General features: G+C 42.3%; 1 protein-coding gene across 6 annotated transcripts in view; it reads left to right on the top strand.

The window, feature by feature from the left end:
• The window catches only part of LOC308691628 (integrin alpha-X-like), a 334173-nt gene that overhangs the window by 237160 nt on the left and 75386 nt on the right, over positions 1-21627 (top strand). For all 6 annotated transcript variants that reach the window (XM_081367037.1, XM_081367038.1, XM_081367036.1 and 3 more), the window contains 6 exons: positions 3661-3791; positions 11929-12089; positions 12175-12335; positions 14171-14299; positions 16903-16976; positions 17775-17907. In XM_081367037.1, coding sequence (XP_081223163.1) covers positions 3661-3791; positions 11929-12089; positions 12175-12335; positions 14171-14299; positions 16903-16976; positions 17775-17907 — 789 coding nt within the window. The remainder of the gene's footprint in view (positions 1-3660; positions 3792-11928; positions 12090-12174; positions 12336-14170; positions 14300-16902; positions 16977-17774; positions 17908-21627) is intronic.

Here is a 21627-nt window from a genome sequence, read left to right as displayed (position 1 = left end):
TTGTGCTTTATTATTGACAAATTTGGGGAGAGGATACATATTCCAAAACTGAAAATACAGTATGAGAATTAACTGCACAATTACTAGACATGTTTTCCTTGGATATTATACAATTTGCAAGCACAATTTGTGAAAAAAAAAATTTGAGATGCTTCCAACTGTGAACCAATGCTCTTGCATTCTTTCTTGTGGCTCAGTCACACACCCGAATTAATGGCTCATTAAGTATGTGGCCCATTGTCTCCTCAGGTGTGAACCACTAAATATGCATGATGGTGTTGGATCGTTGACGCCCTTTGCGCATATTGCCTTTCCAAACAAAAAGTGTTTTACAAGATTTAAATCAATGTATTGTTTTATGTGAATGATTAGGCAGGATGATTTTCACATCATTTTGAAGAAAAAACTACGACATCCATTAGTCAAAAGTCTTATTGACACATATTTAGTATGTGTTTTGTGGCCTTATTTCAATAACCATGCATAAACATTATTCTCTCAAAAGTACAAACATGTACATGCATGTTGCTCACATATTATGGTAGCCCTGTTTGTGCTAAATAGAGTGTAATTACACCTTTGCCATTAATATGTTTATAAGCAACTGAAAAAAGCACAAATGTCAGGGCATGTCAGAACGTCTCAAGGACCCCAAAAACCCCTTAGACCCCAGAGGGTTAATATCCGCTCACAATTTAGCATCGTCAATGTATTTTTGCATTGCCTGCATTGTAGTCTCTTAGGTTCTAGAACCTGTCCTCTGTAAAATGTGCAGCACACAGATAAACTTTGGGGTTTTAATGTTCAGGAACAGTGCTTTCTAAGTTTGTCTGCCTTGAGGTAGGGACACACCAAACTGACGTCAAAGAACTTAGCGCTGATGAAAGCCGACTGTGGCGTCGCCTTAAGTCGCCTGCATAGGGGCAAAAAAAGTTGCACGTGAACACACCAGACAGACTACAGCCGACGGCCAACTAGCGTGTACGTTCTGTACTTGCGTGAGAGGACATAACTCTCCCATACCAGCAGATGGCAGTAGTCTGTATTCGGCATTTAAAAGGGAAACCAGAAGAGCTAGAACTGTGTATATACAAAGCAAGCAGCGCCTCGATCACAGTGATTGGCTGGTCTTCGATGTCTTGATTCCACAAAGCCATGTTATTAAAATAATCCTCTGGTCAAATGAGATGACAAGTGACAAGTGAGTGAGTTCCCTCTTTACTCCGTCGTTTGTTTGCTTTCATCAGTTAAGTTTTTTTTTCTCGCATCATCTCTCCGACGAGCTCCACAGCCGATTCAACATGTAGAATCGGTGAAAAACAGCTGACGTCATCCGACTAGAGCCAACGGTGCAGAACACATTGAGAAAACTAAAGCCGACCGACGCTCAAAAACCACACGACAATGCCCGGCGGCCGACCGTCAGTTTGGTGTGTCCCCGGGTCTAGGAAGAAAAACAGTGTCTCTTCGACATGGCACCAAAAATGTAGTAAAGCAGGTATTCTTTGTTTTCTCTAGCGCAGCTCAACCATGCCTCGCCCCCTTTTTTTGCATGTTCCATTGGATAATTTAAATCAAATCAGTTAAATGATTGTTAGGCTGCATAAACTAGGTCAGCCAGAACCGGGAAACTTCCTATAACACCTGATGTACTTGTTATATCATAAGAAGAATGGCATCTACCCTAATATTAGTCTCTCTCTTTATCCCGGGGTTACCGTTAGTCAGCCGAATCCGGGCTGTATCCAGATTAGATGGAGGACATGACCACAACGCAGCCCTGAAGTGTCAGCAGAGATTGTGTCAACCAGACTATCCCCTGTGAAGGTCTTAAGGCGGGCGTGTACGGTGCGATTTTTGCTGTTTTTACAAGCTCGCAGATGATTTTTTTCACTCGGGAGAAATCGAGTGGAATCGGTGATGCTCGCATGGTCGCGGCTCGCAGCGTGTGAGAGGAATTACGAGCCGAGCCGAGCACGTTATGAGCACCTCCCCGACCTCCCGATCATTTTTAAACATGTTTAAAAAATTCGGGGAGTCGGCCCGATTTTCACCAGCTGTCCCCTATTGCTAATCATACACAACCACGTGGGGCTATACCTCAGTGGCAGCAACCATACAGCGTGCGCATACACTGTCACACACACACACACACACACACACACACACACACACACACACACCCCTCTCTCTCTCTCTCTCTCTCTCTCTCTCTCTCTCTCTCTCTCTAGTTTTTATGTTGAAAGGAATGGCTACTGTTCTCTGCTTTACAACAAATCATTTGCACACACATTTCTGTCATTTTTTCTATCTGAAGCTTTGCCTGCATGCAACATTGACGGTCTCTGTGTTTAGCGCGAAAGCTCACGTGATTGCTGCCGGCTCGGGATAAAATTCGTGCAGGACAGTCGTGCCATGTACCAGCTGCTTTGACGCGATTATCAGTTAAACTGACTCGCAACGTTTGCAATATCTCACGACCTCCCGAGTGTCCGATCCTGGTCCGAACTCGCACCGTGTACGCCTGCCTTTATTGACACGACAGCCAGTGGCATAGATCCTCAACAAAACCCATCCCATACCAGCATGATGAATCCGATCTTCATCCAGATGAACATGGATTAAATTTTTTTTATGTTCCGATCCCAATCTGACTTCTGACCTGTAATGGTGCCTGAATCAAAATTGTACACTGTTCATTTGTTGGCCAGAGGAGAACTGGTACCCCAAAAAAACTAAGTCTGGTTTCTCCCAAGGTTTTTTTTCTCCATTCTGTCACCTAATGGAGTTTGGGTTCCTTGCCACTGTCACCTCTGGCTTGCTTAGTTGGGTACACTTAATATTCAACTATATGATCTAACTGCATTGACACCATTGTATGAGACCTGAACTGAGCTGGATGATGACATCACTGTTTTCTCCAGAGCTGCTGTACAGCTTAAACAAACTTTGTTGCATTGTTTTCCTGTTATCACTGTAAAGCTGCATTGAAACAATCTGTATTATAAAAAGCACTATATAAATAAAGGTGACTTGACTTTAGGGATATTGTGATTTCACAAGATCTGGAAAAAGCTAATTGTAATCCCAACAATGCATTTGTTGTAGTTTGTGAAACAGTTTTTGTTAGAGAGAATTTAACAATTCCCATTGGAGTGGACTTCAAGCTTTGTAACCTTGCAGATCTTTTTTTATGGTCAAACAGCAACATTACACACTAACTAAAGCTGAAAAAGTGAAAAAGCAAAATATAGAACTCCTTTAAATTCAAAGAAGCGTGCCTGCAGGAATCACCATGATCACGACTGATGAATTGCATGATGCCGCATGAAAAATGTGCATTCGTAAAAGACACAGCTCTATATGTGTAAGTTGCCCAACTTTTAAAAAATCCTGTGGGAACAGCCACTTTGTTGGCCACAGGGAAAAAACAGACCATATCAACCATGAAAACCAACAAACAGCAACTTCATTTTGACCTGATTTTATCTAGATTTTCTGGCAGGGACACCAAGTGTCTGGCTATATAATGATGATTATGATAATGACTTTGACCATATAGCAGAGAACACTTCTGCTTCATAAGGTTTCACTACTTTTAAAGCCTCAAATACAGAAATGTCTTTTCTTCATCTCTGTCTGTCTCTTTTTTACATGTAGAGACTGAGTGGAGCAGCTGTAGGCGGTGGCCTACAGTATTTCGGAGTCGCTCTTCACTCTGCAGGGGATCTGACCTCAGACTCCCTCACTGATGTAGTGGTGGGCTCTAGAGGGGCAGTTACAGTACTAAGGCAAGTGTGTGTGCTTGCATGTGTTTATATATTTTGCAGATTATTCTTGCCAACTTAGTCAAGAAAATGCCTAGTAAAGACCAATCACAGTTAATTTTAGTTTTTAGTTCATAATAATAGACTGATAAGTAATACAGTGGTACTGAATTTGAATTCATATACGCTGACAATACTGAAGAAATGTGTGAAAGTGTTTGTAGTCTTTCCTGGCATACTGATAAAAACCTCTGCACGTTGACTCCCAGAACGTGCATGGTGATCAGACAATCAGGTTAATTTGAAGGATGGTTGGAAAGCAGCCTTTGTTTTGCATCCTTCATCCTGCATGTTGTGAATTCTCCCCTTTAAATTTTAAGTTCATAATCAGGTATTTGTCCAATAAATGGACAAACTCAATCTGATGACTCCGACTCCTTCACCAGAGTTCTGCAGCGGTCAATAACATATTCACCAGCATTCAGTGGGGCAATCCCCAGCATTAGCCCTTCAAGCTGGAACCGACTACTGCAGTGATGTCATCGGAGCAATCAGCCTCACTTCCTCATATTGAGACTTTAGACAGCCCCTCACGGCAATGCCGCACACCCAAGCATCTGGAGGAGTATCTTCTTGACTACAGCCATCACCACCTTCTCTTTCCTCCCAACCTACAGCAGAGGTGCCAGTGGAGCAGAGAGGAGCAGCAGCCACCGTGGGCATAACTAGTCAATCATGACCAGTCTTCAGCGCTTTACAGTAAACTTAAATAATATGAAAAACGACAGTGCCGGTGCCAGGATCTGATGGAACATATCACATCATGGGGATGAGGAGGATGATCAAAGTGAAAAGCCTGCCACACACCAGCAACAAGATCACTATAAACAACAAAACGAAAGTAAAGCGGTACACAAAAATACAACGTAAATGTGGCGAGCAGGACGAGGCCTAGGGCTGTGGGAGAACGGCGCGAGGCCGGTGGTGTGATTGCTGATGAGCGACACCTGTGCAATGCACCGGTCTCGTATCTCTCACGGAGGAGCGATGATCGTGAAGGACGAGAGAGGACCAGGCCTGGACTGTTTTATTTGATGTTTCGTTTTATTATGTGTGGCGGCAGTCGTCCTTGAGGGGCTGCTGTCTTTACTTTCATTTTGTGTTTATTAAAGTCTTTGAATGTTTGCTGGTTCCCGCCTTCTTCTTCCCACAACAACGAACTGCGTTACAGTAAACAAACACAAATGTAAAATAAACAAAACACAATGTAAACTTCAGGCCTGGTCCTCTCTTGTCCTTCACTGTAGTCCCTCCTCCGCTTAATCTCCGTGAGAAACTCAAGGCCGGCCGGCCTCGCTCCGTTCCCATGGCTCTCAGCCCCACTCTGCTTGCCACATACCCCTATCGCCCCTTGCAGGCCAGGAGCTCAAGACTGCACTTTACATCACGGTGGCTGCAGCACCTGGGGGTAAGGACAGATGAGAGATAAAAGATAAACAAGAATAACTAACAAAACTACTAAATGAATACCATGAATGATAAAGGAATAAAGTGCATAAGATGCATAAAATGCAAATGATTATGTTGAGTATGGCTATGAAAGAGTTACGGTATCTTATGGAAAGATAAACTGTTTTATCTTCTCTGAAACTAATAAGGTGAAGAACCTAATTATGCATCAAATAAACAAGCAAAATATAATTTGTTATTAACTAGCCTCAGCTATATTACCTCTAATGTAAATTAGAAAATCATATACTGATAATGTACAACAATGCCAAAGTTTCTGGAAAGAGGTTTGGTTAAGTGATATGTACGTTCCTCGTGGTTGAGTGAGCAGTCCGATGGCAATGATGTCTACCACTGGTTGTACTGCCTGACAATGCAGTGGGGAAAGGAGCTAGAATCCGTTTCAACTGTCTTGAACACGAATCTGTGGGATGCTGATCTCCTGGAGCACTAAAGGGTCCTAAAATCTGGAACACGCAGATGAGGCCCTGAAATAGGTGCAGAAGGTCCCTAATGATTTGGAACATGCAGATGAAGGAAGTTTGAAGTGAAGATTTGCTTATCTATTGTGTGTCTTCTGCCTCTCTTGGCCAGACACTCAGGACTTTGTCAATCCGCTTTTGTCTCTCTGGCACGGAGACTTGGGACATGCTGTAGTCGTTACTGTCTCGCTGAATGAAAACTTTGAACGTAGCGTTTGTTAATGTCTCTTTCCTCACAGACTGAAGGCTCAAAATGTGGCCGGATCTGTTGCTACAAGCTGTAGACTCAGATCATGGAATCTGTTGTCTCTCTGGACAAACTGGAGACTCAGAACGTTGTTGATCCGTTTCTGTCTATCCTTGAAGGACATACTCAGAACAAGACTGTATCTGTTAATGTCTCACTGGATGAACCGGAGGGGACACACAGTATAGCCCACCCTTCTTTCCCCTGTGGAACTCATTTGCATAAAGCACCCAGTTAGAAGTCTTTAAAGTGTCTTTAAAGTTTTACCAATGGATTTCTCATTTTCCAAACCACCACCAGAATACCTTTGGCAATATTCTAAACAAATAGAGTCCAAACAAGTTGGGAAAAGATTGAACTGTCATGTATTTTATTCATTTGTACATTAACAGCTGAAATTGTGTAAGATGTTGCATGCTGGCAATGAGAATACTTATTTCTTATTTCTTAATACTTATTTCCGAATAAGTATGAGATGGATGCGTGTTGTTTACATCAGTTTTAAGGTTTCAAACATAGTTATGAATGGAATTGTATGAATCATTGTGGTTTCTCTTTGTTTCACCCACTGCTGCTGCATCTGGAGGTCCTCTGGAATTTTTATGGCAGTCACAGGCCAACATCCTAAGATTTAGTCTCTAGATGGGTGAAGGGCAGAAACTGCATGAGGACCAATAAGAAGTCCTGTCCTTCCTAGGCTTGGTACTAGAGGTATTTTTCTTGCCCTCTTAGAGGTGTCTGGCTGTTGTCCTAACATCTTTATCTGATGGCGTTTGGACAGTTTGTGTTAGTCCACCATGATCCAATCAAAATGTAGCAAACCTTTGTCCACTGTTGCGGACAGAGAGGGGCCCGGCCATAACTGGGCCCTGGAATGTGCTGTTCACAACAAGTAATACAAGTATCACATTTTGCTGGAACATCTCAAATTTCCTGAGGCACAGATGATTGGCCAGTCCTGCCGCCATCACCCATACCCATATTAAGCGGCAATTCACGCTCTTCAATTACAATATGGTCAACCCCAATAGCTGGCTCAGAGTGAAATAGTGGCAATCCTCACAGCACCAGAGGTCAAACCAAATGTTGCTCGCAGCTTCCAGAGTTTTGCTCTCCGTGTCCCCCTCTTAGTGAGCATGCTGTTGTCTAAGCACTTAAGAGATGGCTTTGAAGACTAACTCCAGCTGCAAAGGAAGCTCAACTCCCCAAACATTAACCTGTACAACCAGCAATACTTTTCTGGATGGCTCCAAGTCAAGGTCCAGCAACAGAGACTGTCCAGTAGGTTAGTGCAAAGCAACCAGTATGAGAAATCTCCATGCAGTGCAAAGGAGAAGACTGCGGTTAAACCTAAAACCCAAATCACAGGCTTGTATCATGGTGCAGCACCTACAGAGTCTAAAACCTCCCTTAGTCCAAAGGTATCTTGGAAGAAGACACCACTCAAAGTCAACTCTCTCTTCTGTGGTGGAAACAACCACTACATCACTCGATGCAGCAGTATCAAAGAGCAGAGGAAAAACGCTGCTGGATCTCAGAGGAAAATGCTGGAAATGTTCTTGTTCCCATGGACCTGAAATATGCAGTTTTAAGAAACCCTGCAGTGAGGTTTGCAGCTATATTAGATGACGGAGACAGCGCACCATGATCATTGCCATGATCATTGCCTACCCATTGCCATCCAGCAGCTCCAATGGAGAAGTGAACATGAGACTCTAGCCCTTGGTACTGTACAACCCCACACTTCTCACCGTTGAAATCTCCCCAAGAGGTTACCCAGAGAAATTCTATCAAGTGTTTGGAGCATTCACAGCATTTGGTCTTGATCTAGTGGACAGTCATGCCCAGTTCAGACACTTCTGAAGAGTTGTGCACACCTAAGAGGAGTTCCGTTACCAGTAGACGTACCTTGTGAAATGCCTGTAACGGAACTCCCCTTTAGGTGTGCAAGTTCCGTTACAGCCATTTCACAAGGTATGTCTACTGGTGCTCATAGGTTCAGACCAAGTTAATCTCATTACCGCCAAAGAGCCCATTCTCCAAGGAACCAAGGGGGTCCATCAGCAGTCCATACAGCTCTCGGGTGGGCTCTCCATTGAGCAGTAATGTGCATCGCAGACCATGCACCAGTGCAGCAATGTTTCTTTCTCTCCACTGCCAACCCAGATGATCTTCTCTACAGAAATGTGGAAAGGTTATGGCAACTGGATGTGCTGCACTTTCACAATGACAAACTGGATGTCCGGTCTAGGTAAGATAAAGAGGCTATGCATCTGCTTTAGTCTCAACCTCATCGAGTCAGTGTCAAGGCAGTAAAACGTTATTTCTGTGGAAACCAGGTGCACTTAAACCCAAAGGCTTGTTGCAATCCATTCTTGCAAATCTGAGGAACACTGAAAGGAGACTCCAGAAAGACCATGAAAAGGCCTCAATCTAGTCAGGGGAGATTGCTAAGCTCATTGAGGCAGGTTATGTAGCCAAATTTAACCAAAGGGAAGCAGCCCAGCCAGAGAAGTCATGGTACTATTATTATTATTTTTATTATTATTATTATAACAGCAAGCCAAGGTTTCAACTGTTTGTTTAGACACCAGGGCCTATCTGTCACTGTTCATGAATTCACTGTCTCTCTCTCGTCTCGTAAGTGTTTGTGTGTGGGCGTGGCCGCTGATCACAACTGATTAGCAGCGCCAGCTGTTACCACTTGTTTGTCCCTTTATATGTTCAGTAACTGGTGTCTCATGTTGTCAGATCGTTGTGGCTTCCCCGGTGTTCCCTGTTCTGTGCTCGTCTCCTGGCTTCCTTGTTGTGGATTCTTCTTGTTCCTCATCGTCTTCCTGGATTCCTGCATTGCTTCACTGAGATCACCGATCACCATTCACCACCACTGGGTTGCCTGTCGAAGTCCCTGCATCACCTGTCTTCATCTGTATTTGTATTCACCTGACCTGTTGTTGTCTCCATCAGCTAATAAAGCCTTTTACTTGCATCTTGCATCCAGTCCTCATTGTTCGTCACACTATCTCTTAACAATCAACTCCTGCAATTTCCTGTGCTTGGACCATCACTGTTGGGCATTCTGCTAAGATTCAGGCAGCTTCATGTGGCTGTAAGCGCAGATATGAACGGCATGTTCCATCAGGTCAATCTTCTGCCATATGACAGACCCTTTCTCTGCTTCATTTGGTGAGATCTGCAGAGTGAAAACCCTCCAGAATTAAACAGGTGGCAGCTATCCTTTGTACAATAACCAATCCATGCTGTGCCATCTTTGCTCTGCAGCATCATTCTCTCGAGCAATTCGATGCTCGCAAGGGATGAAATGACTATCTTCGTTATTCAGACAATTCTATGGATAGACTCTATGACTGTGCAGGAATGGATTCAGTCAGACTCCTGTCGTTAGGAGGTGTTCGTTGGAACACGAGTCTCCATGATACAAAAATGAACAGATCACAGATCATGGAATAGAGGTATGTATACACGCAGGATAACCCAGCTGACCAGAGGTAAATCCCTCCAAAGTCTGGCTGAGCCTAGTCTATGGAGTCAAGATATTCTTGAAACAGAGCCCAGAGCACTGGTCTAAGAAACCTGAAGTTGCACAGTCAGAGGAAGTATCAGAACTGAAAGGCTTAACCTGTTACTGCCTAATGGCAGTTAAAACTGCTTCCAACCTCCCTGATACTACCTATTTCAATATATGGCAGGAACTAGTGGAGGTGACTCAACAAACATGTCAAGGGGCAGCCACATCCTATGACTAATAAAGAAGCGGAAGCTGTTCTGCTAAGGGCATGCAAACTTAAGAGCTTTCCAGAAGAAGTTAGAAACCAGTTCCTGTGATTGTCATTGTTCACAGTCCACAGTCGATTGGTCTTGCTCCTGACTGGGATGCACTGACCAACATGCTAAGAATTGGGGGCTTATGAAGGAGGCTGGCAAACTCAGACCTGGAACAAATCCAGACCATTGTGTTGGACCCAAGACAAGCAGTAATGAAGCTCCTTATTAAAGAATTTGATGAGTGTCTGTTACACCCAGGAGCCAAGAGAGTCTATGCCGAGATATGGGGACAGTACTGGATTCTACACCATCATCTGTCTGTTCTGTCAGCGATGGAAGGCTCAGTCAAAAGTCCAGCAAATGGAAGATTTGCTACCAGAACACCTTTGAGTGCTCTGTCCAACTTTTTACACAACAGGTGTTGACTGCTCCAACCCATACCTGGTCAAAATAGGATGACAAAATGAAAAGAGCTTGGGGCTTATATTCAAATGTCTGTTGGTGGTTAAACTTACATCAGACCAGTTGCCCGCCTGATAAAGTTTCCTGCTTTAGAAGGTAATACTGAAGACATTTACAGGATTCCCTTGATTACCCATTTTCTCCTCAAATGTGGGAGCGGCTGTTGTAAATTCTCCCCTTTAAGTTTAAAGTTCATAATCAGGTATGACGTTCTAGGTTATGACTTGCGTAAGTAACATAGTGCAGTGTTTCAAGCTCGTAGGAACTATCAAATGTAATTGCCTATTCACTATGTTACTCTTGCAGAGTATTCATATGGTGTTATCACACTTATGTGCTGTGTCCTAACATTGCACATTTTGAAGAACACATCCAAGTGAATACTTTGCATCCTCCAGTCACTAACAATCCTTTGCACACATTCCAATTCCCTAAAATATTTTTGCAGAATATGAGTCGGTACTGAGCCGTCTGATTTCTTAATGGAATGCAAGGCGAAAAAGATGGGTAAGTCCTTATTGTTTCTTTTGTTTTGTTGTAACTGAATCACATGATGCATTGTTTTTAGAGAAAAAACTGAAATGTCACAATTACCTGAGCATTTATATCCTTTGATGCTGAAAATTTGTCTCAGGTGCATTCCATTTCTCAGATTCTTCTTTGAGGTGTTTTTGCACTTTGAGTGGAGTCCATTTATTTGACATTTGGATATTTGGAAAGGCACATGCCTGTCCAGATAAGGTCTAACAGGTGAAAAAGCATATCAGAGCAAAACAAAGGCATGAGGTCTGCCTGCAGAGCTCAGAGACAGGATTGTGTCAAGGCACATATATGGGAGCATTTTCCTTTAAAAAAGACTGTGAGAAAAAAAGATTCTCTGGTCTGATGAACCTCAGTTCCAAGCATCATGTCTGAAGGAAACCAGACATCTCTTACCATCTGCACAATAACATCCCAAAGGTGAAGGGGTGGTGGTGGTAGTAACAAGCGGTGGGGGAGTTTTTCATCTGGGCAGCTGGTCAGGGTGGAAGGAAATCTGCAAAATACAGAGACATCCTTAATGAAAACCAGGTTTAAAGTGTGCAAGACCTCAGACTAGGCTGGACTTCCCAACAGGACAATGCCCCTAAACACACAGCCAAGACAACAGTTGATTCATGACATATCTGAGGATGCCTTTGAGTGGCCCAGCCAGACCCTGAATTTAAACATGATCAAATACCTCAAGAGAGACCTAAAAGAGCTTGAGAGGATCTGCAAAGAAGTATAGCAGAAAAATCCCAAATCCAGGTGTGCAAAGGCTGCTGCATCATACCCAAAAAAGACGCTGTAATCACAACCAGTGTGGTTTCAGCTATGTACTGAGTGAAGGGTCTTAATATTTAGGTCCATCGGTTAATTCAGTTTGTTTTCTTTTTAATAAATTTGCCAAGTTATCACAAATCTGTTTTTTTGTCATTATGGGGTATGGAGTATAGACTGTAGATTTGAAAAAAAAAAAAAAAAAAAAAAAAAAGTAAGTAAATAAATAAATAAATAAAGCATTTTAGCATATGGCTGCCAAAATTAATGAAAGTCAAATATGTTATGAATTCACTGTATGTTACGTTAGTGGTCAATTGTCCAGTTATTATGTTGTCAAAAGTCCCATTCATTTTGTATCCCATTTTAACAGGACTCAGCCTGTCATGTGTTTGCCCGTAAATGTCACTGTTGACCCACCAATCATCCATCAGAAATTCTTTCATTGCTCCGCCCCCCTCGGTCTCAACACCCCTGTTGCCACAGTTACAATCTGTATCACCGTAAAAGAGATTGTCAATGGTGATGTACAAGGTAAGGTAGTCAGATAAAGAGATATAATATTAAACTAACGAAGAATCAGTTTGACATGAATGATTCTTGCATACCATTGGTTCAGGTCCTCTTGTTGCTATGGTATCAGTGACTCTGGAGTTGGACCCTAGGGCCAGAGCCCCTCGGCTGTTATTTAGTTCTAGATCAGCCTCATTTCTCTGGACCCCCAACAACAACTTGAGCAGCATTACCCCTGTCTGCACTACTCTCTCCATCAGCATCCCGGTTAGTGTGAAACAGACATAAAATATGTTTCCCTCATGTTTTCATCTGTCAGTCACTTCAACATGGAGTCTGATACTAGGGGCCACACTTGGAAGCCCCAAACACCTCTGATACTTTGATAAAAGGCAAATGAGAATTGGTGAGTGGAGTTTGCATGCCACTCCCCCGGACATATGGGTATAGTCAAGTCATCTTCATTTATATAGCGCTTTTAACAATGTAGATTGTTCCAAAGAGCTTTAAATTGATAATAGGAAATTAAAGTAACAGAGATTGTTTTGGCTTTATAGCAGCTCTAGAATAAAGTTATTGTCCAGCTAAAGTTAGTTTTGATTGATTCACTTCCGTCACAACGATCATTAGTTATTAACTTAGGGGCCGCTAACGCAACAGCATTTTAACAGAAAACTCTTAAGTTCTTTCTGCGCAAACTTCAAAAACGATGGCGTGCACATGCATATTGAGAGTTCAGTCTATAGGTATGTGTGTTTGAATATATGTGCGCAGGCGTGAATATATGTGCACAGGTAGTCCTTCCCTACAAACCAACCCTCAACAAACTACTTTTCTGGCCTTAAAATTTATAATACAGAATTTTTATTGCTTCCATGTAGCCACGCAAACCGGAATTATCCCGACAACATATAAAAGGGAGAATGCGTGCATCAGTCATTCAGATTTGTTCTTCAGAGCAGAGCGAGAGTCATCTCTATGCAAGCTCATAGAGAGAGTTCCCCTGGGCGCTTTAGAAACATAAGAGAGCACTTTCCTCTAAAAGAGCAAGCACAGATGGAGAGCGTCTTTTTAAAGGTCCCTTTCCGCCTGTGTGTTTCTGGATGCGGTTGATATCTTTCAACCTCGGATGGTCACAATCAATATCTCAAGTATTTGGGTCTCACCCACGCTGGGACAGCGTTTGTGGATGGCTCATGTCCTCACTGAGAACATGACCATAGCAGCATTGCGATCACAACTCTTTTCTGGTAAGTTCAGTTGCTCGTCCTGATGCACAAGGCTATGGCAGCTAGTGCTGAGGGCGATATGAGGGCAACGGGAGTGTTTCTACCGGGTCCTTGTTTTGCGCATTGCGTCGAAGTAACTGACAAATAGGGAACATCTCTGTTACTATTGTAACCTCTGTTCCCAGATGGAGGAATAAGAAATAGTTTCCCTCCTCCCACAACGCTGAACTGGCCGGGACACTGACTCGGCTCCTCAGCACAAACCTTAATGAGTTATGCACGCCATCTCCCTTTTATACCCGTATGTCCCAGAGAGTGTCATGCAAATTCCACTCGCCAATTCTCAAGTATCAGAGGCATTTGGGGCTCCCAAGTGTGACCCCTAGTGTCAGACATCGACACCATGTCCCGTTCCCTCCATCAGGGAATGGATGTTACAATAGTAACCGAGACACTGAATGTGATACAATCTTGCATCAAAAGACTTGCAAAAAAAGTTTTTTTTTTTTTAAAAATCATGGTAACAATTTATTTCAGTAGTCCACTTTAGATATTCTACTAACTATAAGTAACTTTGCAAGTACATGCCAACTTATTTTACTAACTCTAACCTAACAGTCTACTATTACTCTAATAAGAGATAGTGGACATGTAGTTGCAAATTAATGAGAGTTAGTTGACAAGTAGTTGCAAAGTTACCTATAGTTAGTAGAATGTCTAAATTCGACAATCAAAATGAAGAGTAATCAAATAATTTCGATGACATTAGTATGGGCTTTTTATAATGTGTGTGTGTTTATTTTTTTTTTAAATATTATATTTTATATTGCACATATATTTCCTCTCTTTGTATATGTTATGTGTTCCGTACAGGAGTGTATTTCAGACTACCGTGAAGTCTTGCTCTCTGGAAAGATGAATGTAACAACAGAAGTTATTCCAGGAACAGGAGGCCTAAAACCAGTGCTGAGCCCTGACTGCTGGCCCACGTTCACAGAGATGGTCTGTAGGATATACATACATGTAGTATATTGAACTGCGGTACATTTTTGATGTCATGTTACTTTTAAATAACAGTATACTGTGTTGTAACATAGACTCTGGGGAAGCAGTGTGATCCATTTGCAGAGATTATTAGGGTACATAACGTCTCGGTTACGTATGTAACCTGTTCCCTGAAGGAGGGAACTGAGACGTAGTTGACGTGTTGACTGATTGGGATTGGGAGCCTGTCATCTTCGAGTATTGTAAAAACAAGCCAATGGACATCGGCATGCGTGAATTGTATCACACGCCCCGCCCCGCAGCGCGGGTATAAATATGGAAGTGGATGCATGCACCAGTTGTTTTTCACTGAGGAGCCGAACAGAACTCAGTCAGCGGTGGTACAGCAATAGTGGCTAGGCGACTACGTGGGGGAATGAGGGTTACATACGTAACCGAGACGTTCCCTTTCTGTCGGGCACGTTCGATATAGTTGACGTGTCGACTGATTGGGATCCCTTCGTTGGAAGGTCTACACTACGGAAGCCACATCCTGCCCGAAGGAGGTAACGTGGAGAAACACATATGGACTGAGCAACTTAGCGGGCAGTACAACATATGGCATGTCACTGAGGTGGCTCAAGCCAATAACAGGGGGGGAGATGCAACTGGTCAGTGATGGCAGAGCAGGCTCTGACAAGGGAAGACACAGGCTCGCCACAGGGAGTCAAACCATGGAAGAATACACATATGGGATCACCGTAGGGATCACAAAATATGAACCCCACCTAACACAAGTTAGGTGTTCTAACCTAACAGGTACTACTTCAGATCATAAGCAAGCCTCATTCTTTTAAGAGGGAGCTCTCGCAGAAGTAATAGTATCTAAGCTCTTTCAGAGGTAGATAGCTGAACCACCACAACAGAGCCTGCATTTCTCCAGTTCAACTGGCTATGTAGCACTCGAAGGGAGGGACTTGTACTGAGACTTTGACCCCTCAACGCGAGGCACAGGATGACCCGTGTTTACGGAGGAGTGGACATCTGAAGTACGCGTCCTTCAGGTCCCACGCTGGAGAGCATTCATAGGGATGAGCGTTAGTATTGCGTGCTGTGTAGTACTTGAACGGAGGCTTGAAAAAGGGCCCGAATCAAGCACACAGATCCCTGATGGTCTAACTCACTATAGTTTGAGTACAATGAAGAACAGGCCTCACTCATCTTCATATCAGCTGGAGGAACGGCTCGATCACAACCTTCACCAGTAGGAAGCGATGACCGCACACACGGCAGCACAATTCACAACACAGATGTTGAACAAACAGCGCTGCACATGGGCGGGTGCCGGACGAACTGAATCGTCTAGCCGAGTCTGATGATACAAGAACCGGCTGAGTCAGTCGGGAGCACCTTTCAGTGCTACAATGGACCAACACAGGGGGCCCAAGGTATCAGAGACGTACTCAGAGTGAGGCAGCAGGTTAGAGACAGATACCCAGCTCGGAAGGCCCGAAGGCGGCCCAAGACAGGGTCTGAGTGTGTAGTGCGACTCTTACCTGTCTCTAGATGACCTCAGAGAGTGCGTGAGAAGGCGAAACCGGGTCCTCGAACCGCATCCAACTGTTGGCTTGCAAAGCAAGAGGTAGCTGAAGGTTGCAAGGCTGCACAGGGTCACACACCAACAGTCTAAACCTCTATGGACTCAGGAACAGAGGAAATTGCTCTTTCTCTGAAAATGTAGGTGCCGCTGGCTTCGCTTTACGAGGGGGGGGGGACTATTCAGGCAGTTTCTGGCAGAGAAAGGTGCCGTCCATGACCTGGTAAGCTCTCCCCGAATAAACAGCTGGTCGGTCCATTACAGAGGGACCAACGCGTTCAACGGGGTGCTCCACCTGCTGCGATGTGATAGAGGAGTGAGGGGCCCACAGGGTTTGGTTACCGGGCGGGGAAACCTCTCTATGATCCTTTGATCACCCATCCCACACGGCGCCATAGCGGCTGTGGTAATGGGGACTCCACCTTCACGCACCTTGTAAACAACAGTACTCTTCAGAGACATCGAGACCGATCGGCTCCAAAGTGAAAGACAACTGGTGTGTGCATCCACTTCCGTAATTATACCCACGCTGCGGGGGGGGGGGGGGGGGGGCGTGTGATGCGATTCACACACGCCAAAGTCCATTGGCTCATTTTTACAATACTCGTAGATAACAGGCTCCTTTGCGTGATCCCAATCAGTCGACTACGTCGAACACACCCGACTGAAAGGAAACAACGACAGTTGCCAGGTCTGACAGTCAGAGGTCATGCACAGTAAAGCAGTCCAATCAGTACACTGAAATCCAAAAACACAACCAGATAACAAAGCAGATAATCCCAAAACAGGTGAGACAACGACCATAGAAGAAACATTTAGAATTGTAGACAAAGCAAACAATACAGTTCTTTGCAAGGAATGACAGGAAGAGAGGCCCTTAAATAGAGAGCAGGTGGCATGTGACAGGAACCAAGCACAAAGTTTATTGTTGTGGAGAGGTCGCCCTCTGGTGGTTACTAAGAGGAATGTTCTGCTGGGATGTTACATGATACCCTATTAGTTAATATATGTTTGTGTTTTCCAGGTGGTTTTGGAGAAAGTGTGCGGGGAAGATCATGTGTGTATTTCAGATTTAAATGTGTCTCTATCATTTATGAGGTTAGTGTACATTTAATTTTTGTTATAGATGCCTCCAAGAGAGCAATATGATATGATGGCCAGTTTTGTTCATATAAACTTTGCACACAAAAAAATGTTAAAGTAAATATACAGTATTCACATTCTGTGAATCTGGCAATCTGGAATTTTACATGCTAGTGAAGTCAGGCATCAAATCTTTACATACTGTAGAAAACATGGGTGTTTTATCCGAGTTTGGGTGGCAGTGCCTCTTACAAAATATGAGATTAAACAATGTATAAATCACAAATAGTACTATAGTAATTTATATAGTACCAGCAGTATCAGTATCAGTGAGAGGCAGAAGCTTTCTTGCCTCCCTTGTGCTCGTTGAGTTTTAATAGAGCCCCTTAATGTGTGCCATGGGTTTGGTGTGGGGTAATTGGTAATTAATTGGAAAAAGTAATGTGAGAAGAGGCAATGTCTTTATTGTGCTATGATTGGCCTAATGTGCTGTTAATTTGATAAATAATTCCTCTCATATTTGTGTGTTCCATTTCCACAAATCAGTTGGATTAAAAAAAGTAGCTCAATGAATAAAAAAGTTAACTTCTCACACATATATAGATATCACTGCATTATGTCACACCCAAATCAAACTTAAAATGACTTGAAATAATAATCTGTGAGGGTTTTTTAGTTCTGTTTCAATCTGGTACATATGCATGTCTAACCATCAAGACAGCTGCAAAGTTGACAGAGCATTCATGAATAACTAACTATTAATTATATATTATAAGGATTTGATGGCACTGTATCTTTTAATCTGTGTTCCAGTGATATTGTAGTGAGCGCTGTAGGTTACCCAGTAACTCTCTCAGTGGAGGTGTCCAATGGCGGAGAAGATTCCACAGATACAGAGCTTTTCCTTCATCATCCCACCACCATGTCCTTTACCCACATCAAAACGGTCAGATACTTTTTAAAGGGTCATGAAACCCCCCTGTTTTAGCTCTGGTTGTTCAAATCTCAGATTTGAAAAAGACTCATGAAATGGGTGTGTAAAGCAGTGGAAAAGTGGGAGTGTAGAGGGTGGGAAGAGGGGAGTTAACACAGGCCTACAACACTCTCAATATACCAACAAATGAATATTAAATATGAGCAGAGATGGAAAAACAAAAAACAAAGTTAGGGGCAACTTGATGTATTTTAAAAAATATGACAACAAACTCACAAAAATCTTATCATTAGAGACTACTAACAGCTATCATGAACAAAAAAGTTTTAAAATGTATTCTTAAAAATATCAACAAATATATAACTATGCAGAGCTATTGGTCTATGTGAAATATAAGTAAGAGCATTTAAAAAGGTCTAATAATATTTTCATTATGTTTACAAACACTACAATATTTAAAAAAAAATTATACTCAAATTATACTCTTTAAGTTCTCTCTATGCAAACTTTAAAAACACAAACCAGTGAGAACGCTGATGGCGTGCACATGCATATTACGAGTTCAGTCTATAAGTATGCGCGTTTGAATATATGTGCGCAGGAGTGTAGTCCTTCCCTACAAACCAACCCTCAACAAACTACTTTTCTGGCCTTAAAATTTATAATTTTGAATTTTGTATCACTTCCGCATTGCCACGTGAACTGGAATTATCCTGACAACGTTGTATCTGTACAGAGGTAAAGGGATAGGGAAGGAGGCCTTCACAGGGGAGAGACTAGTTGACACTTCAGAACTTCGTTGTCGTCGCGTCCAGGCGCAGGTCCTTCATCAGATCTGGATACGGCCTGGATCCGGCGGACTGCGGTAAACCTCGGGATAAACAGAGAGACTAATATTAGCATAGACGCCATCCTTCTTATGATGCAATGAGTACATCAGGATTTATGGGAAGTGTTCCCAGTTCCGGCTGACCTAATCTATGCAGCCTAACATTGAATTGTAGAAGTCTATAATGTGTTATGTGTATGCTAGGTCAAAGAGATGTGTTTTTAGTCTAGATTTGAACTGACAGAGTCTGAACTTTCTGAACAATGTTAGGAAGACTGTTTCAAAGTTTTGGTGCTTAATTGAAAAAGGATTTACCACCAGCAGTCGATTTTGATATTCTAGGTATTATCAACTGGCCGGAATTTTGAGATCGCAATAGACGTGAAAGACTATAATGCGTTAAGAGCTCACTCAAGTACTGGGGAGCTAAACCATTTAGTGCTTTGTAAGTAGTCAGCAATATTTTAAAAAATTTTACGATGTTTAATAGGGAGCCATAGCCTAGAAATCTAGACGCACCCTAGCGGCAGCAAAATGTATTTTGCAGCCAGGGTAGTCTAGCAACTCTCCATTGACTTTCGAGCTGCAAAAACCTAAATTGGGTCAGGCCAATCACGTCGTGTATAGAGTAGGCGAGGCGAGCTTAACATAATAACGACAGAATTGCGACGGTTCCCTGCTACTTGAAAACAAAGAATGGCTGCTGCTGCTGCTGGCGAACAGTCTTTCGAATCGGCTTTGGCCGCGACTCTGGAGGACTTTGAGTTAAGTTTTTCTTTGAGAAAAGAGCAAAGAACGGCACTTAAGTCATCCTTAAAAAAAGGAAGATGTGTTCATAGTTTTGCCGGCCAGATATGGCAAAAGTTGAATCTATCAACTAGCTCCACTATTGGGAAACGCTCTGGTTGGTGGAAGCACTGTCCTATTGCGTGCAGAGGGAATTTGAAAGACAGCCGTTTATCCCGCCCCTCGGATTGAGCTGTGTCTATGGTGAGTTGCCAGACCTAACATCTTGATGTAGGTCTGGCTTGCCAGGCTAAGGGAGCCAATGCAGTGTTTACAGAACGGGGGTAATATGGTCATACTTCCTGGTTCTGGAAAGAACTCTAGGTGCTGCGTTTTGGACCAGCTGTAGTTTGTTTATTAAGCGAGCAGGGCAACCACCCACAATAGCATTACAATAATCTAGCCTTGATGTCATGAACGCATGAACTAATTGTTCCCCATTTGTCAATGAGAGCATATGATGTAATTTAGATATATTTTTAAGATGGAAAAACGCGGTTTTACAGATACGAGATACATGACTTTCAAATGAAAGATTGGTATCAAAGAGCACACCCAGGTTCCTAACCGACGACGAAGACTTGACAGAGCAGCCATCAAGTGTTAGACAGTATTCTAGGTTATTACGTGAGGAAGTTTTTTGTCCAATAATTAGAATCTCAGTTTTTTCAGAATTAAGTAGTAGGAAATTACTAGTCATCATTTTTTTAAATCAGCTATGCATTCTGTTAATTTTGTGAATTGGTGAACTGGAAATCTCCCATGGGTAGCATTTACAGAGTGAACAGCAATGGTCCTACTACTGAGCCTTGTGGTACGCCATACTGAACTTTTGATCGATAAGACATCTCTTCATTTACTGCTACAAACTGATAACGGTAAGAAAAGTATGATTTAAAGCATGCTAATGCGATTCCACTAATGCCAACATAATTTTCGAGTCTGTTTAAAAGAATGTTGTGGTCAATAGTATCAAATGCAGCACTAAGATCGAGTAACACTAATAGCAAGATACAACCATGATCGGATGATAAGAGCAAATAATTTGTGACTCTAATGAGAGCTGTCTCAGTACTATGGTACGGTCTAAATCCTGACTGAAAATCCTCGCAGATACCATTTCTTTCTAAAAAGGAACATAGTTGTGAGGATACTGCCTTTTCTAGTATCTTTGACAGAAAAGGTAGATTCGAGATCGGCCTGTAATTGACTTGAGATCAAGTTGCGTTTTTTTAACAAGCGTTTTAATCATAGCCAGCTTAAAAGTTTTTGGTATGTACCCTAATGACAAAGATAAATGAATGATATTAAGAAGAGGATCTATGACCTCTGGAAGCATCTCTTTCAATAGCTTAGTCAGTATAGGGTCTAACATATATGTTGTCGATTTAGATGATTTAACGCGTTTAGAAAATTCTTCCTCTCCTATAGCAATGAATGAATCCAGTTTTTCCTCAAGGAGACTACAATGCACTTCCTGATGCAATACTGTAGTAGACAGCTGCATAGTTATGATTTTCTCCCTGATATTATCAATCTTGTAAGTAAAGAAGTTCATAAAGTCATTACTGCTGTGCTGCTTGGAAACGTCTGGGGTTGAAGATTTATTTTTCATTAATTCATTAATATCTATTTTCTTTAATCTTCTTTAAGTACAGGGAGCAACTGTGTCTAAAGTGCTGGAAAAGAGAGAGAGACACATGTTTCTGTCTAAGCTATCTGGGATGCTGAGGAGATGAAAATGATCAGGAATATTATAGGGCTGGGCGATATGGCCAAAAATTCATATCTCGTATTTCGTACTTTTTGGTTAAATACGATATATATCTTGGTACGTTCTACATTTTTCTATTTGGATAAAGAAAATATTTATTATTTAAAAATATATATATTTCACATCCTGCCCAATGATATCCTACAAACAATGTTGATATTGAAGAATATGGAAACACATATAGTGAATGTAATGTAGACTATGCAATATATTATGTGCAAAAAAATTCATAGATATGGAAACAAATATAGTGAATGTAATGTAGACTATGCAATATATTATGTGCAAAAAGGTGGTTAAAATCACATTACATTTTAACATTGCAACATTACAGGCTAAAAAC

Source organism: Scardinius erythrophthalmus (genome assembly GCF_964197995.2).
Source record: "Scardinius erythrophthalmus genome assembly, chromosome: 5".
Taxonomy (NCBI): Eukaryota; Metazoa; Chordata; class Actinopteri; order Cypriniformes; family Leuciscidae; genus Scardinius; species Scardinius erythrophthalmus.
Note: the sequence above shows the minus strand (reverse complement) of the source record. Positions and strands in the feature narration are given on the sequence as shown.